This window comes from Pristiophorus japonicus, unplaced genomic scaffold, assembly GCF_044704955.1.
Source record: "Pristiophorus japonicus isolate sPriJap1 unplaced genomic scaffold, sPriJap1.hap1 HAP1_SCAFFOLD_304, whole genome shotgun sequence".
Classification (NCBI taxonomy): Eukaryota; Metazoa; Chordata; class Chondrichthyes; family Pristiophoridae; genus Pristiophorus; species Pristiophorus japonicus.
This window is the reverse complement of record NW_027252824.1, coordinates 780,954-807,919: the sequence shown is the minus strand read 5'-3', so window position 1 is coordinate 807,919 and position 26,966 is coordinate 780,954. Positions and strand designations below refer to the sequence as shown.

General features: G+C 51.3%; 1 protein-coding gene across 1 annotated transcript in view; it reads right to left on the bottom strand.

Annotated features, from left to right (window-relative positions):
* Positions 1-604: 604 nt before the first annotated feature.
* LOC139249333 (sodium channel regulatory subunit beta-1-like) overlaps positions 605-26,966 on the bottom strand; it is a 74,967-nt gene continuing 48,605 nt past the window's right edge. Inside the window, exons 2-6 of the mRNA XM_070872318.1 lie at positions 21,976-22,142; positions 9,137-9,380; positions 7,658-7,799; positions 3,763-3,872; positions 605-2,253 (exon numbers count right to left, since the gene is read on the bottom strand). Coding sequence (XP_070728419.1) covers positions 3,806-3,872; positions 7,658-7,799; positions 9,137-9,380; positions 21,976-22,142 — 620 coding nt within the window. The 3' untranslated portion in view covers positions 605-2,253; positions 3,763-3,805. The remainder of the gene's footprint in view (positions 2,254-3,762; positions 3,873-7,657; positions 7,800-9,136; positions 9,381-21,975; positions 22,143-26,966) is intronic.

Sequence of the window (26,966 nt, the reverse complement as noted above, 5' to 3'; positions counted from 1 at the left end):
CACACTCTCTCTCTCGCTCTCACACACTCTCTCTCACACTCTGACACTCTCTCACACACACACACTCGCTCTCTCACACACACTCTCTCTCTCGCTCTCTCGCTCTCACACACACACACTCTCTCTCTGTCTCACACACACACTCTCTCTGTCTCTCACACAAACACTCTTGCACTCTCACACTCTCGCTCTCTCTCACACACACTCTCTCGCTCTCTCACACACACTCTCTCTCTCTCACTCTCACACACTCACTCACTCTCTCGCCCACACTCTGACACTCTCTCACACACACTCTCTTACACTCTCTCTCACACTCTGACACTCTCTCTCACACACACACTCACGCTCTCTCACACACACACTCACGCTCTCTCACACACACACACTGACACTCTCTCACACACACTCTCTCTCTCGCTGTCTCTCACACACACGCACTCTGACTCTCTCTCTCACACAGTCTGGGCCCTGCTTGCAATCTTCATGTTGGACCTCTCTCTCTCTGCGCACTACCCATCGCGATATCGCTCTGTGATCTCTCAACCTTATCCTGACCTCGTTGTCCCCTGTGAATGTCCCCCCAATAATGATAGAGCAGGAGCATTGTACACCATTTATTTTTGTTATGAAAATTATTTGTGCTGAAACCAGGTGCCTGGCCCAGGACCCTAATGAAACCGTTTCTTACAGCCGTATAAAACCATGCACCCAATGCCACCACTACTCTGTGTGGTGTAGTTACCAGTTGTCTGAGTTTCAGGGGAGCTGTACAGATCACAGACACGCCAAGACCTTGCAGGTAGATCTTTGCAAGTGGCAGCTCTGCTGCCTCGCTCAGACAGGAAGTCAGCTTTAGTATCGTAGTTCTGTGGATTAAAACCATTGCTTGTTGAGCAGGATTGAGGGAGTTTGACCTTCCACCCCTGGCCATTGGGCCCCGGTGTGAAGCTTTTCCCAACTTTACTGCTCATCGTCCCATTACTGAACCGCAGCCGGCGAGCTGGGCTTAGGGGCAAGGGTCTAATTGTGTTCAAAGGGGTTGCTTTAATGCAACGAGCTGACATGGAGCTGTAACCAGGCAAGCTGTAACCAGGCAACCAGCACAGCCAGACATAGACGCACTGTGTTGTGAGACACAAAGCCATCTGTGTATCATGGAGGTGTACTCCTGGGACCTGTGCTAAGGGACAGCTGCTCCGCCAATGTACTTTGAAGATGAGCGACTTGCAGTAACTCCACAAAGTATATCAGTTCGTGCAGGAATAATGAGGACAATGTGGGAGTGTAGGTCCAGAGCCCAATAGACCCGATCCAAGGTTTGATCCTGCCCCTATCATGTTCCAGTTCAATAGTACAGAACAGGAATCAGTGTGGTGTGTCAGCTGGCTTCGAGTGCAACCTATCTCCTGGGGAATCGAGACTTTGCAACCATCCCGAGCACCTTCAGGAGAAAGTTCTCCAACAATCCCATTTGCCATAAAAGTTCAACTCCTTACATCATAGTTTTCCGATTTGAGGGATGCAATAAGCGGAAATAGGAAAAGCAAATTGCCAGGAATATGCAACAGGGAAAAGATGGATTAACCGTCTAATCCTGGAAAATTCCGAGTTTCAGCAGTGGGGAAAACCACCAGTTTGGAGAGGGACTTTTCATCTGTCTGCTGCCTCACCTCATGCCCCCCACCACCCCTCCCAGACGTTTATTCCCAGGACTGTGGCTTTATTTCAGCTTTCTATACCTTTTACATTGATTTCCGGAGTTTATTTCCCGTTCCAGACAATCCACCTGCGGCTGTGGAGAGCTCCGAATGAAACAGACAGAGATGAGCGAAATGATGTGAAGGTCTTTACCCCATCAGCACAACAAGGAATGCATTTTATACACGGCATTGCACAGACCCTAAAACCCTGCAGTCAACTAACTGGCAACTACACAAAAATAAATGTTTCTGCCTCTTTTTTTCGAGGCAGAATCAATTTGTTAAAAATGAAAATGCATTGCAAGGTTGCAGCTAGATTGCTATCCTGTCGAACAACACAGCCCAGTCAGGTCGGCAAACTAGCAATACCTTGTCAAGTGCAGGACTGTTTGTATTGGAACATGCATGTTTTAATGTTTTAACATTCTCTTGGAAGTGAAACTTGAAGTGCATAAAGGAGTCACAATGATGAAGTGTCGCTCCCCCAGGAAGCCAGATGCTGTTCACTCACATGGACTTTTCTGTTTTCAAATTCCATTATTCCCAACATCTGTAACAAAATAAACAGTAAATACTCATCATAATTGTGATGCAATCTGAACCATAACTCGTGGAACATATTGTACCATTGGGACACAGAAATACGCCTTTGGGACCTTTAGGAGCAAGCACGTATTATCTGACATTAAACCATCTGCTCCTCCAACATTTGTATGTAAGAGCGACACACCATACTACAGAACATAAGAAATAGGAGCAGGAGTCGGCCATTCGGCCCCTCGAGCCTGCTCCGCCATTTAATACAATCATGGCCGATCTGATCATGGACTCAGCTCCACTTCCCCGCCCACTCCCCGTAGCCCTTCATTCCCTTATCGCTCAAAAATCTGTCTATCTCCGCCTTAAATATATTCAATGTCCCAGCCTCCACAGCTCTGTGGGGCAGAGAATTCCACAGATTTACAACCCTCTGAGAGAAGAAATTCCTCCTCATCTCCGTCCTAAATGGCCAACCCTTATTCTGAGACTATGCCCCCTAGTTCGAGATTCCCGCATGAGAGGAAACATCCTCTCTGCATCTACCCTGTCCAGCCTCCTCAGGGTCTTATACATTTCGATAAGATCACCTCTCATTCTTCTAAACTCCAATGAGTAGAGGCCCAACCTGCTCAACCTTTCCTCATATGACAACCCCTTCATCTCCAGAATCAACTGAGTGAACCTTCTCTTAACAGCCTCCAATGCAAGTATATCGTCCTTAAATATGGAGACCAAAACTGTCCGTAGTACTCCAGGTGTGGCCTCACCAACTCCCTGTACAGTTGTAGCAGGACTTCCCTGCTTTTATACTCCATCCCCCTTGCAATAAAGGCCAACAATCCTTTTGCCTTCCTGATCACTTGCTGTATCTGAATGCAAACCTCCTCTTGGTCACTGCGTGAAGTGGTACCCTGGGACTTGAGTGTACAATGTTTGTGAGCAGAACTCCAGATGAATGTTTTCAGTAGACCTATGCTATTTTACCACATTGTAATTTCAGGGCCAGTGTGTGTTGGTGACAAGTCAGAAAACAAAGGCATTTTTCTAGCGCCTTTCACGACCACCGGACGCTCCAAAGCATTTTACAGTCAATGAAGTACTTTTTTGGAGTGTGGTCACTGTTGTAATGTGGGACACGCGGCAGCCAATTTGTGCACAGCAAGATCCCACAAACAGCAATGTGATAATGACCAGATAATTTGTTTTTAGTGATGTTGGTTGAGGGATGAATATTGGCCCCAGGACACCGGGGAGAACAACTTTACAACAATGACTACACTTCAAAAGTACTTCATGGGCTGTAAATCACTGAGACGTCCGGTGGTGGACCTGAAAGGCACTATATAAATGCAAGTCTTTTAACTGTTTGCGGGACATTGTTGTGAGCAAATTGGCCGACAAAGCAACAGGAACTGAATTAGAAGCAGTGTGAGATGTCTGTGATAAGGGGCTGTACAAATGAAAGATTGTATTCACACAGAGACACTCTTCAGACTGCAGTCTGATCTTGTGTACATACCCATGTTTAAAAATACTCTGCAGTGTGAAGCTGGTGATGAACGCTATTCCTCCACTTGAACCCCTGTACAGTTCTCTTTGCTTTCTGATGTGATTGCCAAGTAGTCCGATCTGGGCAACAAAAAGCATAACATCACACAATCCTTACCGCTGAGTCACAATTACTCAGCAACAGCACCACACTTTATACGCATTTGTAAGTGTGACGGGCAACTTCAGCTTCTGTTCGTGTGTTGGAGGAGGATAACTGCACCTGTATCATTGCTGTGTCTGTTGGCTTCGTTGGTTTCAAAACACGTTCTCAACATATTTTCCGAAAAAGACAAGTATTACAAGTTGGGCAATCTCCCAAATCTATTTACTCATCTTCACCACAATTACCCTGTACTGCAACTAGCAATTTAACACAGGGGGTGAATGAAAGATTTAACGCTCAGGGAAGATAAGAAGTTCATTGCCCCATTGCCCCATGTCCCATTGCCACATTGCCCCATGTCCCATTGCCCCATGTCCCATTGCCCCAATGCCCCATGTCCCATTGTCCCATGTCCCATTGCCCCTAGTTCCATTGCCCCATGTCCCATTGCCCCATTTTCCATTGCCCCTAGTTCCATTGCCCCATGTCCCAGTGCCCCAATTTCCATTGCCCCCATGTCCCAGTGCCCCTAGTTCCATTGCCACATGTCCCATTGCCCCATGTTCCATTGTCCCATGTCTCATTGCCCCATGTTCCATTGCCCCTAGTTCCATTGCCCCATGTCCCATTGCCCCTTGTCCCATTGCCCTATGTCCCATTGCCCCATGTTCCATTGCCCATGTTCCATTACCCCATGTCCCATTGCCCCATGTTCCATTGTCCCATGTCTCATTGCCCCATGTTCCATTGCCCCATGTCCCATTGCCCCATGTTCCATTGCCCATGTTCCATTACCCCATGTCCCATTACCCCATGTCCCATTGCCCCATGTTCCATTGTCCCATGTCTCATTGCCCCATGTTCCATTGCCCCATGTTCCATTGCCCCATGTTCCATTGCCCTATGTCCCATTGTCCCATGTTCCATTGCCCATGTTCCATTACCCCATGTCCCATTGCCCCATGTTCCATTGTCCCTAGTTCCATTGCCCCATGTCCCATTGCCCCATGTTCCATTGTCCCATGTCTCATTGCCCCATGTTCCATTGCCCCATGTTCCATTGCCCAATGTTCCATTGCCCTATGTCCCATTGCCCCATGTTCCATTGCCCATGTTCCATTACCCCATGTCCCATTGCCCCATGTTCCATTGTCCCATATCTCATTGCCCCATGTTCCATTGCCCCTAGTTCCATTGTCCCATGTCCCATTGTCCCATGTTCCATTACCCATAGTTCCATTGCCCCTAGTTCCATTACCCCATGTCCCATTGCCCCATGTCCAATTGCCCCATGTATCATTGCCCCATGTCCCATTGCCCCATTTCCCATTGCCCCATGTCCCATTGTCCCTTGTCCCATTGTCCCATGTTCCATTACCCCTAGTTCCATTGCCCCTAGTTCCATTACCCCATGTCCCATTGCCCCATGTCCCATTGCCCCATGTCCAATTGCCCCATGTATCATTGCCCCTAGTTCCATTGCCCCTAGTTCCATTACCCCATGTCCCATTGCCCCATGTTCCATTGTCCCATGTTCCATTACCCCTAGTTCCATTGCCCCATGTCCCATTGCCCCATGTCCCATTGCCCCATGTCCCATTGCCCCATGTTCCATTGCCCCATGTCCCATTGTCCCATGTTCCATTGTCCCATGTCCCATTGCCCCATGTCCAATTGCCCCATGTATCATTGCCCCTAGTTCCATTGCCCCATGTCCCATTGCCCCATGTCCCATTGCCCTATGTCCCATTGCCCCATGTCCCATTGCCCCATGTCCCATTGTCCCATGTTCCATTGTCCTGTCCCATTGCCCCATGTCTCATTGTCCCATGTCCCATTGCCCCTAGTTCCATTGCCCCATTGCCCCATGTCCCATTGTCCCATGTTCCATTGTCCTGTCCCATTGCCCCATGTCTCATTGCCCCATGTCCCATTGCCCCTAATTCCATTGCCCCTAGTTCCATTGCCCCATGTCCCATTGCCCCATGTCTCATTGCCCCATGTTCCATTGCCCCCTGTCCCATTTCCCCATGTCCAATTGCCCCTAGTTCCATTGCCCCATGTCCCATTGCCCCATGTTCCATTGCCCCATGTTCCATTGCCCCTAGTTCCATAGCCCTAGTTCCATTGCCCCATGTTCCATTGCCCCATGTTCTATTGCCCCATGTCCCATTGCCCCTAGTTCCATTGCCCCAAATCCCATTGCCCTGTCCCACTGCTCCGTGTACCACCTCATTATACAGTGCAAGTACTACGGACTATCAACTGGAGCCTTCCTGGCCACTTCAATGGATAGGATGACATAGGTCAGATTATATTGCTCAGGCTAAAACAACACCTCTAATTTATCACAGGAAAACTATAGAGAAGCAAAAAGAAGCCAGCAGATTTGCAGCATTCCAGTACTCAACCAACGACAACGCTCTCAACTCTTTCTGAAACCAAAATGACAAAGTATTAGAATGTTTAAAATTCTTGAATTGAATCGTTTGGTATCAGAATATTTGAATACATGCTGACCTTAACAAAGGAACAGGAGGAGGCCCTTCACCCCCTCAAGCCTGCTCTGCTAGTCAGTTAGATCATGCACCTCAACTCCACATCCCTTAATCCCCTTACCCAACAAAAATATATTGCTTCAGCCTAGAAAGCCCCAATCAAGCCCCGGCATCCACAGACTTTTTGGGGGAGAGAGTTCCCGATTTGCACTAGCCTTTGGGTGACATCACCCCTGAACTCTCATTTTAAGGTTATGCCCCCTTGTTCTGGACTTCCCCCACCCTCCCGCTCCCCTGCAACCTTATTGAATTCTGGTGGAAGACCGCATTGACTGAAACATGGTTCACAGATGGTGAAGCCTTTTGTCAATTCAACGCCTATTCAGTCCAAGGATTATCACAAACTCATTTCATCTGTAACTCTTGCAGTGAGCAGAGAGGGGACATTCTCAGGTCCAAATATGTAGCTTAAACCCCAGCGATGGTAAAATGATCTCGTTTTGCTCTAACTTGCTGCTGGTGCAAATTATTCCCAGTAAGTCTGTGCACGTTTAGTATTAGGCTGTCCCTCATATCGAGGATGACTTGCTTCAGCACCAAAAAGTGATGAGTTCACAGGTGTTTCGATGAAGGACCTGATATTCCAGATCCTGAACTACATCCTGAAGGTTGGAAGATGCCTGTGGGTAGATTGTTTTAACGTGGGGTGGCCGTTGCACACCAGCCACCACACGGGACTTGACAGAGCGAGGTCTTGGTCCAGTGGCAAGGGTTAACCAGGACGACCGGAGACCAGCTCTGCTGCACAGACCCAGTGCGCACACATATCGCAGTGTGGGCTGGTCTGTGCTCCCCTGGGCCCTCGGCTCTTGTGGGCCCCGTGTAGTAACAAATGCACAGTCTAGTGTAATGGGAAAATGGAATGCATCTTGTGTCAGCCTTGCTCACTGGCAGCACTCTCGCCCCTGTGTCATGCATTCAATTCCCACTCCAGAGATTTGAGCACATACTGAGGCCAAGACTCTACACATTTATACTGTTCGTGCCTCGATGTGAATCCCCTTTCATTATTTTCCTGTATTTTGAGCAATGCAAAGCTTGCGTGTCTGTGGATGTCACAGTCTGGCAGGAATGGTGGCCGGAGGAGTGTTTAAGGTTTGTGAATGGGGGCACCTGGACCCTGATGCCTCATCAATGGAAAAGCTGGCACTGTTGTCTTTGGAGTGTCCGGGTTAAACCCGGCCCTTTATTTTGATACTCACGCATTTTCTTGAAGAGCTTCCTCCCCCGCTGCTGCGATCTTCTTGTAACAGTACAGCATCTCGGCGAACAGCCACAACGTCAGCACCACATTCAGAAAGTACATCATAATTTCTCCAATGATGGATGCTAATTTTCGGTTAGCTAGAGAGAAACAGAATGTGTTTCAATTAAAATAAACATTACCTCTGCTTTAAGGGGTCAGAAACTCACCCAACTCTCCGAAAAGTATTATGTCAAATGAGGAGTACGCTGGGAAATTAGGAAGAACATAAGAAATAGGAGCAGGAGTGGGCCATTCGGCCCCTCGAGCCTGCTCCACCATTCAATACGACCATGGCTGATCCGATCATGGACTCAGCTCCACTTCCCCGGCCGCTCCCCATAACCCTTCACTCCCTTATCGCTCAAAAATCTGTCTATCTCCGCCTTAAATATATTCAATGTCCCAGCCTCCACAGCTCTCTGGGGCAGAGAATTCCACAGATTTACAACCCTCTGAGAAGAAATTCCTCCTCATCTCAGTTTTAAATGGGTGGCCCCTTATTCTAAGATCATGCCCCCTAGTTCTAGTCTCCCCCATCAGTGGAAACATCCTCTCTGCAGCCACCTTGTCGAGTCCCCTCATAATCTTATACGTTTCGATAAGATCACCTCTCATTCTTCTGAACTCCAATCTGCTCAACCTATCTTCATAAGTGAACTGCTTCATCTCAGGAATCAACCCGGTGAACCTTCTCTGAACAGCCTCCAAAGCAAGTATATCCTTCCTTAAATACGGAGAGCAAAACTGCACGCAGTACTCCAGGTGTGGCCTCACCAATACCCTGTATAACTGTAGCAAGACTTCCCTGCTTTTATACTCCATCCCCTTTGCAATAAAGGCCAAGATACCATTGGCCTTCCTGATCACTTGCTGTACCTGCATACTATCCTTTTGTGTTTCATGCACAAGTACCCCCAGGTCCCGCTGTACTGCGGCACTTTTGTAATCTTTCTCCATTTAAGTAACTTGCTCTTTGATTTTTTTCTGCCGAAGTGGATAACCTCACATTTTCCCACATTATACTCCATCTGACAAATTTTTGCCCACTCACTTAGCCTGTCTATATCCCTTTGCAGATTGTTTGTGTCCTCCTCACAATTTGCTTTCCCATCCATCTTTGTATCATCAGCAATTGAGCAGACTGGGCCGATATTCTCTAGAGTTTAGAAGAATGAGAGGTGATCTCAATGAAACATACAACATTCTTACAGGGCTTGACAGGGTAGATGCAGGGAGGGTGTTTCCCCCGGGGTGGGGAGTCTAGAACCAGGGGTCACAGTCTCAGGATAAAGGAGTCGGCCATTTCGATCGTATTAAATGGTGGAGCAGGCTCGAGGGGCCGAATGGCCTACTCCTGCTCCTATTCCTTATGTCCCTCGCCTATCCCACAATCTGTTTGGCCACATGTCCACCTTGACATGTCTGAGCATTATACCTTTCGCCACCACGTTCAGTTCTATGGTCCTGTTTACTTGTGTGAAGAATATGAAGTTGCCTTTCTGGAACTGGAAGGTTCTGTTAAAGAAGCATTGATAGGTTCCAGCATCATGAAAGCTGATATTATGGATCATTATTGTTGCTTCCTGGAGATCACTCGTGCCTTTGGTCCCAGACCACGTTATCCGTTTCGCAAAAGAACCGAAGGCAACGTCCATCTCTTCAAATCCATACTCGTATATCTGAAATGAGTGAGGTCAAAGGTTATTGCAGTTCAGGACAGTCGACATGGAAACATAGAAAATAGGTGCAGGAGTCGGCCATTCGGCCCTTCGAGTCTGCACCGCCATTCAATATGATCATGGCTGATCCTCTATCGGAACATCATATTCCCCCTTTCTCCCCTTCCCCCTTGATACCTTTTGTGTAGAGAAATCTATCCATCTCATTCTTAAATATATTCAGTAACTTGGCCTCCACAGCCTTCTGTGGTAGAGAATTCCACAGGTTCACCACCCTCTGAGTGAAGAAGTTTCTCCTCATCTCGGTCCTAAATTTCCTACCCCGTATCCTGAGACTGTGACCCCTTGTTAAACATAGAAAATAGGTGCAGGAGTAGGCCATTCGGCCCTTCTAGCCTGCACCGCCATTCAATGAGTTCATAGCTGAACATGCAACTTCAGTACCCCATTCCTGCTTTCTCGCCATACCCCTTAATCCCCCTAGTAGTAAGGACCTCATCTAACTCCTTTTTGAATATATTTAGTGAATTGGCCTCAACAACTTTCTGTGGTAGAGAATTCCACAGGTTCACCACTCTCTGGGTGAAGAAGTTCCTCCGCATCTCGGTCCTAAATGGCTTACCCCTTATCCTTAGACTGTGACCTCTGGTTCTGGACTTCCCCAACATTGGGAACATTCTTCCTGCATCTAACCTGTCTAACCCCGTCAGAATTTTAAATGTTTCTATGAGGTCCCCTCTCATTCTTCTGAACTCCAGTGAATACAAGCCCAGTTGATCCAGTCTTTCTTGATAGGTCAGTCCCGCCATCCCGGGAATCAGTCTGGTGAACCTTCGCTGCACTCCCTCAATAGCAAGAATGTCCTTCCTCAGGTTAGGAGACCAAAACTGTACACAATACTCCAGGTGTGGCCTCACCAATGCCCTGTACAACTGTAGCAACACCTCCCTGCCCCTGTACTCAAATCCCCTTGCTATGAAGGCCAACATGCCATTTGCTTTCTTAACCGCCTGCTGCACCTGCATGCCAACCTTCAATGACTGATGTACCATGACACCCAGGTCTCTTTGCACCTCCCCTTTTCCTAATCTGTCACCATTCAGATAATAGTCTGTCTCTCTGTTTTTACCACCAAAGTGGATAACCTCACATTTATCCACATTATACTTCATCTGCCATGCATTTGCCCACTCACCTAACCTATCCAAGTCGCTCTGCAGCCTCACAGCATCCTCCTCGCAGCTCACACTGCCACCCAACTTAGTGTCATCCGCAAATTTGGAGATACTACATTTAATCCCCTCATCTAAATCATTAATGTACAGTGTAAACAACTGGGGCCCCAGCACAGAACCTTGCGGTACCCCACTAGTCACTGCCTGCCATTCTGAAAAGTACCCATTTACTCCTACTCTTTGCTTCCTGTCTGACAACCAGTTCTCAGTCCACGTCAACACACTACCCCCAATCCCATGTGCTTTAACTTTGCACATTAATCTCTTATGTGGGACCTTGTCGAAAGCCTTTTGAAAGTCCAAATACACCACATCAACTGGTTCTCCCTTGTCCACTCTACTGGAAACATCCTCAAAAAATTCCAGAAGATTTGTCAAGTATGATTTCCCTTTCACAAATCCATGCTGACTTGGACCTATCATGTCACCTCTTTCCAAATGCGCTGCTGTGGCATCCTTAATAATTGATTCCATCATTTTACTCACTACTGAGGTCAGGCTGACCGGTCTATAATTCCCTGTTTTCTCTCTCCCTCCTTTTTTAAAAAGTGAGATTACATTGGCTACCCTCCACTCGATAGGAACTGATCCAGAGTCTATGGAATATTGGAAAATGACTGTCAATGCATCCGCTATTTCCAAGGCCACCTCCTTAAGTACTCTGGGATGCAGACCATCAGGCCCTGGGGATTTATCGGCCTTCAATCCCATCAATATCCCCAACACAATTTCCCGACTAATAAAGATTTCCCTCAGTTCCTCCTTCTTACCAGGCCCTCTGACCCCTTTTATATCCGGAAGGTTGTTTGTGTCCTCCTTAGTGAATACCGAACCAGAGTACTTGTTCCATTGGTCTGCCATTTCTTTGTTCCCCGTTATGACTTCCCCTGACTGCAGGGACCTATATTTGCCTTTACTAACCTTTTTCTCTTTACATATCTATAGAAGCTTTTGCAGTCCGCTTTAATGTTCCCTGCAAGCTTCCTCTCGTACTCTATTTTCCCTGCCCTAATCAAACCCTTTGTCCTCCTCTGCTGAGTTCTAAATTTCTCCCAGTCCCCAGGTTCACTGCTATTTCTGGCCAATTTGTATGCCACTTCCTTGGCTTTAATATTATCCCTGATTTCCCTTGATAGCCACGGTTGAGCCACCTTCCCTTTTTTATTTTTATGCCAGATAGGGATGTACAATTGTTGTAGTTCATCCATGCAGTCTCTAAATGTCTGCCATTGCCCATCCACAGTCAACCCCTTAAGTATCATTCGCCAATCTATCCTAGCCAATTCACGCCTCATAACTTCAAAGTTACCCTTCTTTAAGTTCTGGACCATGGTCTCTGAATTAACTGTTTCATTCTCCTTCCTAATGCAGAATTCCACCATATTATGGTCACTCTTCCCCAAGGGGCCTCGCACAACGAGATTGCTAATTAATCCTCTCTCATTACACAACACCCAGTCTAAGATGGCCTCCCCCTAGTTGGTTCCTCGACATATTGGTCTAGAAAACCATCCCTTATGCACTCTGGTAAGGAGACCAGAACTGCACACAATACTGCACACAATACTGCACGTATGGTCTCACCAATTGATTCAAACAATTGTGTGAATTCTGGGTGAAAATACTTTTTATCACGTTTCTCAGAAAATGGAACACTGCTCTGAATTCAATGCATTGCTTTGCAGAGTGGTGAGTGCTGCAATAAAGGCAGCAGCCATGCTGCACGCAGCAAATCCCAGAAATAGGAATAGCATTAAAGAGCAAATAAAGAGTTTTTGGCAATGTTAGATCAGGGAACAATTTTATCCTGTACTCCCTGCTCTTGTTCAAATAGTACCATAAAGTATTTCCTGTTCACCTGATCGATTGAAATGGTAGATCGGCAGACATCACCTGTCCCAACACAGCGCTCCCTCAGTACTGCCCCTCCGACAGTGCAGTGCTCCCTCAGTCCCGCCCTTCCGACATTGCGGTACTCCCTCAGTACCACCCCTCCGACAGTGCGATGCTCCCTCAGTACTGCCTCTCCGACAGTGCAGCACTCCCTCAGTACCACCCCTCCGACAGTGCGGTGCTCCCTCAGTACTGCCCCTCTGACAGTGCAGCACTCCCTCAGTACCACCCCTCCGACAGTGCGGTGCTCCCTCAGTACTGCCCCTCCGACAGTGCGGCACTCCCTCAGTACTGCCCCTCCGACAATGCGGAACTCCCTCAGTACTGCCCCTCCGACAGTGCGGTGCTCCCTCAGTACTGCCCCTCCGACAGTGCGACGCTCCCTCAGTACTGCAATGAGGTTACAGAGATAGGGAGGTGTGTAGGGGCTGGAGGGGGTTACAGAGATAGGGAGGGGTGTAGGGGCTGGAGGGGGTTACAGAGATAGGGAGGGGTGTAGGGGCTGGAGGGGGTTACAGAGATAGGGAGGGGTGTAGGGGCTGGAGGGGGGTTACAGAGATAGGGAGGGGTGTAGAGGCTGCAGGAGATTACAGAGATCGGGAGGGGTGTAGAGGCTGGAGGAGGTTACAGAGATTGGGAGGGGTGTAGAGGCTGGAGGAGGTTACAGAGATAGGGAGGGGTGTAAGGGCTGGAGGAGGTTACAGAGATCGGGAGGGGTGTAGAGGCTCAGGAGATTACAGAGATAGGGAGGGGTGTAGAGGCTGCAGGAGATTACAGAGATAGGGAGGGGTGTAGAGGCTGCAGGAGATTACAGAGATCGGGAGGGGTGTAGAGGCTCAGGAGATTACAGAGATCAGGAGGGTGTAGAGGCTGCAGGAGATTACAGAGATCGGGAGGGGTGTAGAGGCTCAGGAGATTACAGAGATAGGGAGGGTGTAGAGGCTCAGGAGATTACAGAGATCAGGAGGGGTGTAGGGGCTGGAGGAGGTTACAGAGATAGGGAGGGGTGTAGAGGCTCAGGAGATTACAGAGATAGGGAGGGTGTAGAGGCTGCAGGAGATTACAGAGATCGGGAGGGGTGTAGAGGCTCAGGAGATTACAGAGATCAGGAGGGGTGTAGGGGCTGGAGGAGGTTACAGAGATAGGGAGGGGTGTAGAGGCTCAGGAGATTACAGAGATAGGAAGGGGTGTAGAGGCTGGAGGGGATTACAGAGATCGGGAGGGGTGTAGAGGCTGGAGGAGATTACAGAGATCGGGAGGGGTGTAGGGGCTGGAGGAGGTTACAGAGATAGGGAGGGTTGTAGAGGCTGGAGGAGATTACAGAGATCGGGAGGGGTGTAGGGGCTGGAGGAGATTACAGAGATAGGGAGAGTTGTAGAGGCTGGAGGAGATTACAGGGATAGGGAGGGTTATAGAGGCTGGAGGAGATTACAGAGATCGGGAGGGGTGTAGGGGCTGGAGGAGGTTACAGAGATAGGGAGGGTTGTAGAGGCTGGAGGAGGTTACAGAGATAGGGAGGGGTGTAGGGGCTGTAGGAGGTTACAGAGATAGGGAGGGGTGTAGAGGCTGCAGGAGATTACAGAGATCGGGAGGGGTGTAGGGGCTGGAGGAGGTTACAGAGATCGGAGGGGTGTAGATGCTCAGGAGTTTACAGAGATCGGGAGGGGTGTAGAGGCTGGAGGAGGTTACAGAGATAGGGAGGGGTGTAGAGGTTGCAGGAGATTACAGAGATAGGGAGGGGTATAGAGGCTGGAGGGGGTTACAGAGATAGGGAGCGGTGTAGGGGCTGGAGGGGGTTACAGAGATCGGGAGGGGTGTAGAGGCTGGAGGAGATTACAGAGATCGGGAGGGGTGTAGGGGCTGGAGGAGGTTACAGAGATAGGGAGGGTTGTAGAGGCTGGAGGAGATTACAGAGATCGGGAGGGGTGTAGGGGCTGGAGGAGATTACAGAGATCGGGAGGGTTGTCGAGGCTGGAGGAGATTACAAAGATAGGGAGGGGTGTAGAGGCTCAGGAGATTACAGAGATAGGGAGGGGTGTAGAGGCTGGAGGAGATTACAGAGATAGGGAGAGTTGTAGAGGCTGGAGGAGATTACAGAGATAGGGAGGGTTGTAGAGGCTGGAGGAGATTACAGAGATCGGGAGGGGTGTCGGGGCTGGAGGAGGTTACAGAGATAGGGAGGGTTGTAGAGGCTGGAGGAGGTTACAGAGATAGGGAGGGGTGTAGGGGCTGGAGGAGGTTGCAGAGATAGGGAGGGGTGTAGAGGCTGCAGGTGATTACACAGATCGGGAGGGGTGTAGATGCTCAGGAGATTACAGAGATCGGGAGGGGTGTAGGGGCTGGAGGAGGTTACAGAGATAGGGAGGGGTGTAGAGGCTCAGGAGATTACAGAGATAGGGAGGGGTGTAGAGGCTGGAGGAGGTTACAGAGATAGGGAGGGGTGTAGAGGCTGCAGGAGATTACAGAGATAGGGAGGGGTGTAGAGGCTGGAGGGGGTTACAGAGATAGGGAGGGTGTAGGGGCTGGAGGAGGTTACAGAGATTGGGAGGGGTGTAGGGGCTGGAGGAGGTTACAGAGATCGGGAGGGGTATAGGGGCTGGAGGAGGTTACAGAGATAGGGAGGGGTGTAGGGGCTGGAGGAGGTTACAGAGATCGGGAGGGATGTAGGGGCTGGAGGTTACAGAGATAGGGAGGGTGTAGGGGCTGGAGGGGGTTACAGAGATAGGGAGGGTGTAGGGGCTGGAGGAGGTTACAGAGATAGGGAGGGGTGTAGGGGCTGGAGGAGGTTACAGAGATAGGGAGGGTGTAGGGGCTGGAGGGGGTTACAGAGATAGGGAGGGGTGTAGGGGCTGGAGGAGGTTACAGAGATAGGGAGGGGTGTAGAGGCTGGAGGGGGTTACAGAGATAGGGAGGGGTGTAGGGGCTGGAGGAGGTTACAGAGATAGGGAGGGTGTATTGGCTGGAGGAGGTTACAGAGATAGGGAGGGGTGTAGGGGCTGGAGGGGGTTACAGAGATCGGGAGGGGTGTAGGGGCTGGAGGAGGTTACAGAGATAGGGAGGTTGTAGGGGCTGGAGGGGGTTACAGAGATAGGGAGGGGGTGTAGGGGCTGGAGGAGGTTACAGAGATAGGGAGGGGTGTAGGGGCTGGAGGGGGTTACAGAGATAGGGAGAGTGTAGAGGCTGGAGGGGGTTACAGAGATAGGGAGGGTGTAGGGGCTGGAGGGGGTTACAGAGATCGGGAGGGGTGTAGGGGCTGGAGGAGGTTACAGAGATAGTGAGGGTTGTAGAGGCTGGAGGAGATTACAGAGATCGGGAGGGGTGTCGAGGCTCAGGAGATTACAGAGATATGGAGGGTGTAGGGGCTGGAGGGGGTTACAGAGATAGGGAGGGGGTGTAGGGGCTGGAGGAGGTTACAGAGATAGGGAGGGGTGTAAGGGCTGGAGGGGGTTACCGAGATAGGGAGGGTGTAGAGGCTGGAGGGGGTTACAGAGAAACGGAGGGTGTAGGGGCTGGAGGAGGTTACAGAGATAGGGAGGGTGTAGGGGCTGGAGGGGGTTACAGAGATAGGGAGGGGTGTAGGGGCTGGAGGGGGTTACAGAGATAGGGAGGGGTGTAGGGGCTGGAGGGGGTTACAGAGATAATGAGAGTTGTCGAGGCTGGAAGATATTACAGATATTGCTGAGCTAAAGCAACTTGCAGGACAATGTGAGTTTGATGGCTACCTGGAGCAGATGCTCAGAGACTTTTTTGTACTGGGCATTGGCCACGAGACCATCCTACGAAAACTTTTAACTGTAGGGACACCGACCCTCAGTAAGGCCATTGCGATAGCACAGGCATTTATGTCCTACAGTGATAACACCAAACAAATCTCTCAGCACACAAGTGCTAGCAATGTTCATAAATTAATGTGCTTGCGAGCAGAAATGTACAGGGCAGAAACCACCAGTCTGCAACTGCCAGCAGGCCTCAGGTGACCCAGATGACTCAGAGTTCACAACAAAGGATGAATGCAAGGCAATTCACACCTTGTTGGCGTTGTGGAGGCTTCCATTCAGCCTATTCATGCCGCTTCAAAGGGTATGTTTCCAAGAGCTGTGGAACAATGGGGCACCTCCAACGAGCTTGCAGTCGAGCTGCAAGCTCTGCAAAACCTGCTAACCACCAGGTGGCAGAGGAAGATCAACCCATGGTGGACCAAAGCAATTTTGAGCCTCAGAGAGAGGAGGCAGATGCTGAAGTAAATGGGGTGCACACATTTTCGACGAAATATCCACCTATAATGCTAAGCGTAAAATTGAATGGCTTACCCGTAGCCATGGAACTGGATACTGGCGCTAGCCAATCCATCATGAGTAAAAAGATGTTTGAGAGACTGTGGTGCAACAAGGCATTCAGACCAGACCTGAGCCTCATCCACACGAAACTGAGAACATACACCAAAGAGCTTATCACTGTCCTGGGCAGCGCCATGGTCAAGGTCACCCACGAGGGCACGGTGCACGAACTGCTACTCTGGATTGTCCCGGGCGATGGCCCCACACTGCTTGGAAGGAGCTGGCTGGGCAAAATCCGCTGGAACTGGGAGCGCTATCCGAGCGCTATCACATGTCGATGAGGCCTCATGTACCCAGGTTCTGAACAAATTTCCTTCCCTTTTTGAGCCAGGCATTGGAAACTTTTCCGGGGTGAAGGTGTGGATCCACTTGGTCCCAGAGGCACGACCCATTCACCACAAGGCGCGAGCGGTACCTCACATGATGAGGGAGAGAGTGGAAATCGAGCTGGACAGGCTGCAACGCGAGGGCATCATCTCCCCAGTGGAATTCAGCGAGTGGGCTAACCCGATTGTTCCAGTACTCAAAAGTGATGGCACGATCTGGATTTGCGGCGATTATTAAGTAACTATTAATCGTTTCTCACTGCAGGACCAATACCCGCTACCTAAGGCTGACGACCTATTTGCGACGCTGGCAGGAGGCAAGATGTTCACCAAGCTCGACCTGACTTCGGCCTACATGACGCAGGAGCTGGAGGAGTCTTCGAAGGGCCTCACCTGTATCAATGCGCACAGGGGACAGTTCATCTACAAAAGACGCCCGTTTGGAATTCGGTCGGTTGCAGCGATCTTCCAGAGAAACATGGAGAGCCTACTCAAGTCGGTACCACACACGGTGGCCTTTCAGGATGACATATTGGTCACAGGTCGGGACACCGCCGAGCACCTACAAAACCTGGAGGAGTTCCTCCAGCGACTGGATCGCGTAGGGCTGTGGCTGAAGAGGTCGAAATGCATCTTCATGGCAACAGAAATGGAGTTTTTGGGGAGAAAGATCGCGGCGGACAGCATTCGGCCCACAGACGCCAAGACAGAGGCTATCAGGAATGCGCCCAGGCCACAGAATGTCACGGAGCTGCGGTCATTCCTGGGACTCCTCAACTATTTTGGTAACTTCCTACCGGGATTAAGCACCCTCTTAGAGCCCCTACATGTGTTATTGCATAAAGGTGAGAACTGGGTATGGAGAAAAAACCAAGTAATTGCTTTTGAGAAAGCCAGAAACATTTTATGCTCCAACAAGCTGCTTGTATTGTGTAACCCGTGTAAAAGACTTGTGCTAGCATGTGATGTGTTGTCGTACAGAGTCAGGTATGTATTACAACAAGCTAACGTTGCGGGGAAGTTGCAACCTGTCGCCTATGCCTCCAGGAGCTTGTCTAAGGCGGAGAGGGCCTACAGCATGATTGAGAAAGAGGCATTAGCGTGTGTGTTCGGGGTAAAGAAAATGCATCAGTACCTGTTTGGCCTCAAATTTGAGCTAGAAACCGATCACAAGCCCCTCATATCCCTGTTTGCTGAAAACAAGGGGATAAATACTAATGCCTCAGCCCGCATACAAAGGTGGGCACTCGTGCTATCAGCGTATAACTATACCATCCGCCACAGGCCAGGCACCGAGAACTGTGCGGATGCTCTCAGTCGGCTACCATTGCCCACCACGGGGGTGGAAATGGCGCAGCCTGCAAACTTGTTGATGGTGGTGCAGCCCGCAGACTTGTTGATGGTCACGGAAGCGTTTGAAAATGATAAATCACCTGTCACGGCCCGCCAGATTAGGACTTGGACCAGCCAAGATCCTCTGCTGTCCCTAGTAAAAAACTGTGTACTGCATGGGAGCTGGGCCAGCATCCCCGTTGAAATGCAAGAGCCAATCAAGCCGTTCCAGCGGCGAAAGGACGAGCTGTCCATTCAGGCAGACTGCCTGTTGTGGGGTAACCGCGTAGTGTTACCAAAAAAGAGCAGGGAGACGTTCATCTCGGATCTCCACAGCATACACCCGGGTATAGTAATGATGAAAGCGATAGCCAGATCTCACGTGTGGTGGCCCGGTATCGACTCTGACTTAGAGTCCTGTGTACGGCAATGCAGTGTGTGTGCTCAGTTGAGCAACGCGCCCAGAGAGGCACCACTAAGTTTGTGGTCCTGGCCCTCCAGACCATGGTCGAGGATCCATGTCGACTATGTGGGCCTGTTTCTCGGTAAAATGTTCCTGGTGGTGGTGGATGCTTTTTCAAAATGGATTGAATGTGAAATAATGTCGGGAAGCACCGCCACCGCCACCATTGAAAGCCTGAGGGCCATGTTTGTCACCCACGGCCTGCCTGACATACTGGTCAGCGACAACAGGCCATGTTTTACCAATGCCGAATTTAAAGAAGACATGACCCGCAATGGGATCAAACATGTCACCTCGGCCCCGTTTAAACCAGCCTCCAATGGGCAGGCAGAGCGGGCAGTACAAACAATCAAACAGAGCCTTAAACGAGTCACAGAAGGCTCACTCCAAACCCGCCTGTCCCGAGTACTGCTCAGCTACCGCACGAGACCCTACTCGCTCATAGGGGTGCCCCCGGCTGAGCTACTCATGAAAAGGGCACTTAAAACCAGACTCTCGCTGGTTCACCCCAACCTGCATGATCAGGTAGAGAGCAGGCGGCAGCAACAAAATGTAAACGATGATCGCGCCACTGTGTCACGGGAAATTGATCTGAATGACCCTGTGTATGTGTTAAACTATGGACATGGTCGCAAGTGGATCGCGGGCACGGTGATAGCTAAAGAAGGGAGTAGGGTGTTTGTAGTCAAACTGGACAATGGACAAATTTGCAGAAAGCACCTGGACCAAACGAGGCTGTGGTTCACAGACTGCCCTGAACAACCCACAGCAGACACCACCTTTTTCAAGGCCACAGCATACACCCAAAGGATCAACGACACCATGCCGGCCCAGGAAATCGAACCCATCACGCCCAACAGCCCAGCAAGGCCAGGCTCACCCAGCAGCCCTGCAGGGCCAACAACACGCCAGCCCAGCGAGGGCACAGCCAACACACCAGAACAGGCATTTGTACCGAGGCGGTCCACCAGGGACAGAAAGGCTCCCGACCGCCTCACCTTGTAAATAGTTTTCACTTTGACTTTGGGGGGGAGTGATGTTGTGTATCTGTAAAGCATGCACTCCCATGTTCAGCCACCAGGGAGCTCATCCCTTGAAGTCCCAGGGGATCCTAGCATCCCTTGGGAGCACTGTATATAAGCCGGCCCCTAAGGCCTGTTCCTCACTCTGGTGTGTCTTAATAAAGACTGAGGTCACTGTTACTTTAACCTCCCTGTGTGCAGTCTCATCTGTGTTATGAACACAATAATCCTTGTAAATCTTCTCTGCGCCCTCTGCAGTGCCTCTATCTCCTTTTTATAATATGGAGACCAGAACTGTACACAGTGCTCCAAGTGTGGTCTAACCCAGGTATATGGAGACCAGAGCTGTGCACGGTGCTCCCAGTGTGGTCTAACCCAGGTATATGGAGACCAGAGCTGTGCACAATGCTCCAAGTGTGGTCTAACCCAGGTATATGGAGACCAGAGCTGTGCACAATGCTCCAAGTGTGGTCTAACCCAGGTATATAGAGACCAGAACTGTGCACAGTGCTCCCAGTGTGGTCTAACCCAGGTATATGGAGACCAGAACTGTGCACGGTGCTCCAAGTGTGGTCTAACCCAGGTATATGGAGACCAGAACTAAATACAGTACGCTAAGTGTGGTCTAACCCAGGCATATGGAGACCAGAACTATATACAGTACGCTAAGTGTGGTCTAACCAAGGTGCGATACAGGTTTAGCATAACTTCCCTACTTTTCAATTCAATCCCTCTAGAAATAAACCCTAGAGCTTGGTTTGCCTTTTATGGCCTTGTTAACTTGTGTCACAACATTCTGTGATTTGTGTATTTGTATCCGAGATCCCTTTGTTACTCTACCCCACACAGACCCACACCCTCCCAGTAATAAGTGACCTCCCTATTCTTCCTACCAAAATGTAATACCTCACATTAATCTGTGCTGAACTTCATTTGCCAATGGTATCCCATTCTGGAAGTTTATTAATGTCCCCCTGTAATTTGTTGCTGTCCTCCTCAGTATTGACTGCCCCACCAATTTGGTGCAATTCGCAAATTTAGAAATTTTCTTTTTGATTCCAAAGTTTAAACAGTTAATATAAATTGTGAACGGTGGTCCCAGCACCGATCCTTGTGGAACACCACCACCCACCTTCTGCCCCTGTGAATAATGACCCGTTACCCCCACTCTCTGCTTTCTGTCTTGAAGCCAGCTAGCGATCCATTCTGCTACTTGTCCCCTGACTCCACATTCTCTGACCTTGTTCATCGGTCTGTTATGGGGTACCTTATCGAAGGCCTTTTGAAAATCTAGATAAATTACATACACTGCAGTACCCTTGTCTACTCTCTCTGCTAACTCTTCAAAAAATTCCATGAGGTTGGTCAAACAAGCTTTTGCCGTTTGCAATCCATGCTGACTATTGGTTATTATATTTTTAGTTTCTAGATGTTCTTCTATTTTGTCCTTTAGTTGGGATGCCATTATTTTTCCTTCCACCAATGTTAAGCTGACTGGTCTATAGTTTCTTGAAGATGTGCTATCTCCGTTCTTAAATATAGGTATTACGTTAGCTATCTGCCAGTCCTCGGGAACTAAATCTTTCACTGATGAATTATTAAATATATGTAGTAATGCCTCTGCTATCTCGTCCCTAGGTTTTTTCAAATGAGCGGATATAATCCATCGCGAACAGGATTTTTTCATCTCTTTGAATTTGATTAGTTTATTTAATATATCTTTATTTACAATACAGATATTTCTGTACTAATGTCGTGATCCAATGTCACGCCCACCTGTTCTATCTCCCTGACCTTGCAACCATGTTCAGGATCATTCTCTGTCCCTCCTTATGGTAGGAATATTGGAGCGAAAGTGACTGGGGATTATTGGACCATTGAGCCCTGAATAGTCAAGGGTCAGGGCAGGCTTCCCTCCTGAGGTTGGCAGAGCACATGATTAAAGCAGGAACATAGGGAACAGCGCAGAAGACAAGCCGAACTGTACCTTGTAGAAAGTCTCATTCTTGCGTGGCCTGAACAGCCACTCAGCGACGGTAGTAGCCTCGGTTTCACCGCGCTTCTTACATGAGATGCAGCGCATTTTCATCACTTCATTACTGACAGCTTCAGTCTCTGACTCAACCTCGACACAGCCAGAGTTCGTACAATCCGCTAAACACAAGGAAACACAATGTAGAAGGGTGATTACTGGTGTGCAAAGTGGCATCAGACCCCGGAGCCTCGGACCGGAGATCCCGGAGCCTCGGACCGGAGACCCCGGACCCTCGGACCGGAGACCCCGGAGCCTCGGACCCCAGACCCCGGACCCTCGGACCAGAGACCCCGGAGCCTCGAACCCCAGACCCCGGACTCTCGAACCCCAGACCCCGGACCCTCGGACCGGAGACCCCGGACCCTCGGACCCCAGACCCCGGACCCTCGAACTCACAGACCCCGGACCCTCGGACTCACAGACCCCGGACCCTCGGACCAGAGACCCCAGACCCTCGGACCGGAGACCCCGGACCCCCGGACCCCAGACCCCGGACCCTCGAACTCACAGACCCCGGAGCCTCGAACCGCAGACCCCGGACCCTCAGACCAGAGACCCCGGACCCTCGGACCAGAGACCCCGGACCCTCGAACCGCAGACCCCGGACCCTCGAACCAGAGACCCCGGACCCTCGAACTCGCAGATCCCGGACCCTCGGACCGGAGATCCAGGACCCTCGGACTCACAGACCCCAGACCCTCGGACTCACAGACCCCGGACCCTCGGACCCTCAGACCCCGGACCCTCGGACCGCAGACCCCGGACCCTCGGACCGGAGATCCCGGACCCTCGGACTCACAGATCCTGGACCCTCGGACCGGAGAACCCGGACCCTCGGACTCACAGACCCCGGACCCTCGGACCCCAGACCCTGGACCCTCGGACTCACAGACCCCGGACCCTCGGACTCACAGACCCCGGACCCTCGGACTCACAGACCCCAGACCCTCGGACTCACAGACCCCGGACCCTCGGACCAGAGACCCCGGACCCTCGGACTCACAGACCCAGGACCCTCGGACCAGAGACCCCGGACCCTCGGACTCACAGACCCCGGACCCTCGGACTCACAGACCCCGGACCCTCGAACTCACAGACCCCGGACCCTCGGACTCACAGACCCCGGACCCTCGGACTCACAGACCCCGGACCCTCGAACTCACAGACCCCGGACCCTCGGACTGGAGACCCCGGACCCTCGGACTCCCAGACCCCGGATCCTCGAACCCCAGACCCTGGACCCTCGGACTCACAGGCCCCGGACCCTCGGACTCACAGACCCCGGACCCTCGGACCAGAGACCCCGGACCCTCGGACTCACAGACCCCGGACCCTCGGACTCACAGACCCCGGACCCTCGGACTCACAGACCCCGGACCCTCGAACCCCAGACCCCGGACCCTCGGACTCACAGACCCCGGACCCTCAGACTCACAGACCCGGACCCTCGAACCCCAGACCCCGTACCCTCGGACTCACAGACCCCGGACCCTCGGACTCACAGACCCCGGACCCTCGGACTCACAGACCCCGGATCCTCGGACCGCAGACCCCGGACCCTCGAACCCCAGACCCTGGACCCTCGGACCGCAGACCCCGGACCCTCGGACTCACAGACCCCGGACCCTCGGACCAGAGACCCCGGACCCTCGGACTCACAGACCCCAGACCCTCGGACTCACAGACCCCGGACCCTCGGACCGCAGAACCCGGACTCTCGAACCCCAGACCCTGGACCCTCGGACCGCAGACCCCGGACCCTCGGACTCACAGACCCCGGACCCTCGAACCCCAGACCCCGGACCCTCGGACTCACAGACCCCGGACCCTCGAACCCCAGACCCCGGACCCTCGGACTCACAGACCCTGGACCCTCGAACCCCAGACCCCGGACCCTCGGACTCACAGACCCCGGACCCTCGAACCCCAGACCCCGGACCCTCGAACCCCAGACCCCGGACCCTCGGACTCACAGACCCCGGACCCTCGGACCCTGGACCCTCAGACTCTCAGACCCTCACACCCTGGACCCTCAGACCCTCAGACCTTGGACCCTCAGACACTGGACCCTCAGACTCTCAGACCCTCAGACCCTCAGACCCTGGACCCTCAGACACTGGACCCTCAGACCCTCAGACCTTGGACCCTCAGACACTGGACCCTCAGACTCTCAGACCCTCAGACCCTCACACCTTGGACCCTCAGACCCTCAGACCCTGGACCCTCAGACACTGGACCCTCAGACTCTCAGACCCTCAGACCTTGGACCCTCAGACTCTCAGACCCTCAGACCTTGGACCCTCAGACCTTCAGACCCTGGACCCTCAAACCCTCAGACTCTCAGACCTTGGACCCTCAGACACTCTGACCCTCAGACTCTGTACACCAAGCAGCCTCGATCACTGCAAACCTAAACACATTATTAAGTAAAGAACACAACAGAGTGTACCAAATATCACAGTAAAGACGTGAGATGCGACTATCTGGAGAACAACATGTATTGATATAATGCATTGAACACAGTACCATGTCCCTAGGTTCTTCACAGGAGCAATTGACAAACAGAATTTGTTAATGAGCCCCAGAAGGAGATATTAGGGACAGGTGACCAAAAACTGGGTCACAGAGGTCGGTTTTAAAGGGCATCTTAAAGAAGGAGAGAGAGGAAGAAGGAAAGGTTCAGGGAGGGAATTCCAGAGCTCAGGGCGCAGGCAACTGAAGGCACGGCCACCGATGGTGGAGCGATGGAAATCGGGCGATGGGCAGGAGGGCAGAATTGGAGGGGGTTAGAGAGATAGGGAGGGGTGTAGGGGCTGGAGGGGGTTACAGAGATAGGGAGCGGTGTAGGGGCTGGAGGGGGTTACAGAGATAGGGAGGGGCAAGGAAGCCATAGAGGGATTTGATAACAAGGATGAGAATTTTAAAATGGAGACATTGCCAGACCGGGAGCCAATGTAGGTCAGCGAGCACAGGGGGTGATGGGTGAGCGGGATTCGGTGCGAGTTAGGACACAGGGTCAGCGAGCACAGGAGGTGATGGGTGAGCGGGACTGGGTGATGGTTAGGACACGGGGTCAGTGAGCACAGGTAGTGATGGGTGAGCGGGACTCGGTGCGAGTTAGGACACGGGGTCAGTGAGCACAGGAGGTGATGGGTGAGCGGGACTGGGTGCGAGTTAGGACACGGGGTCAGTGAGCACAGGGGGTGATGGGTGAGCAGGACTCGGTGCGAGTTAGGACACGGGGTCAGTGAGCACAGGGGGTGATGGGTGAGCGGGACTGGGTGCGAGTTAGGACACGGGGTCAGCGAGCACAGGAGGTGATGGGTGAGCGGGACTGGGTGCGAGTTAGGACACGGGGTCAGTGAGCACAGGGGGTGATGGGTGAGCAGGACTCGGTGCGAGTTAGGACACGGGGTCAGTGAGCACAGGGGGTGATGGGTGAGCGGGACTGGGTGCGAGTTAGGACACGGGGTCAGTGAGCACAGGGGGTGATGGGTGAGCAGGACTGGGTGCGAGTTAGGACACGGGGTCAGTGAGCACAGGGGGTGATGGGTGAGCAGGACTCGGTGCGAGTTAGGACACGGGGTCAGTGAGCACAGGGGGTGATGGGTGAGCGGGACTGGGTGCGAGTTAGGACACGGGGCCAGTGAGCACAGGGGGTGATGGGTGAGCGGGACTCGGTGCGAGTTAGGACATGGGGTCAGCGAGCACAGGGGGTGATGGGTGAGCGGGACTGGGTGCGAGTTAGGACACGGGGTCAGTGAGCACAGGGGGTGATGGGTGAGCAGGACTCGGTGCGAGTTAGGACACGGGGGAAGCAATGTTTTGTATGAGTTGATGGTTACGGAGGTTAGAACATGAGGATACTGCATATTCTGGCAGTTTCCGCCGAGGAGGAATTCCTCGAGTATTTTAAGCATTCTGGTGTGAAACAACAGCCCATTACACCGGATGTTTCCCATTGAGCGAGCCAACTGGGTCTGACTGGTAACAACCACGGAATTCTCTCAAAGCGTAAAGTTTTCCCATTGCCAGCACCTCGACTAGCAACACGCGGACTGCAGAGGTGGTGATATGTACCAGACCCACCAGCATAAGAAGATAAGCAATAGGAGCGGGAGTCGGCCATTTGGCCCCTGAGCTTGCTCCACCATTCAATAAGATCACGGCTGTACAAGATTGTGCAGAATCCGAGGGCTCTCTCAGTGGAATAGCTAGCTGAAGGCGCACTTATTAAAGATAGCTTCACTCTGACAGAAATCTGACTATGTGTCAAAGCCATCTTCTGGAGCTGATGAGGCATCATGTGATTTCTGCCACAATTAGCAAGTGATCTCCGAAAACCTCTCGTCTGATTATTGATTCCATTGGCTCTGCAATTATTGACATCAGTGTAATGCTTTGCTGAATTTCGAGCTAATGGGTGGGAGGTGGCTCATCCAGGGATGTTTGTTAATTGCAGAGGTGGGATGGGCTGAAACATAAAAACGTAGAAAATAGGTGCAGGAGTAGGCTATTCGGCCCTTCGAGCCTGCACCACCATTCAATAAGATCATGGCTGATCATTCCCTCAGTACCCCTTTCCTGCTTTCTCTCCATACCCCTTGATCCCTTTAGCCGTAAGGGCCACATCTAACTCCCTTTTGAATATATCTAATGAATTGGCCTCAACAACTTTCTGTGGTAGAGAATTCCACAGGTTCACAATTCTCTGAGTGAAGAAGTTTCTCCTCATAGAAACATAGAAATATAGAAAATAGGTGCAGGAGTAGGCCATTCGGCCCTTCTAGCCTGCACCGCCATTCAATGAGTTCATGGCTGAACATTCAACTTCAGTACCCCATTCCTGCTTTCTCGCCATACCCCTTGATCCCCCTAGTAGTAAGGACCTCATCTAACTCCTTTTTGAATATATTTAGTGAATTGGCCTCAACAACTTTCTG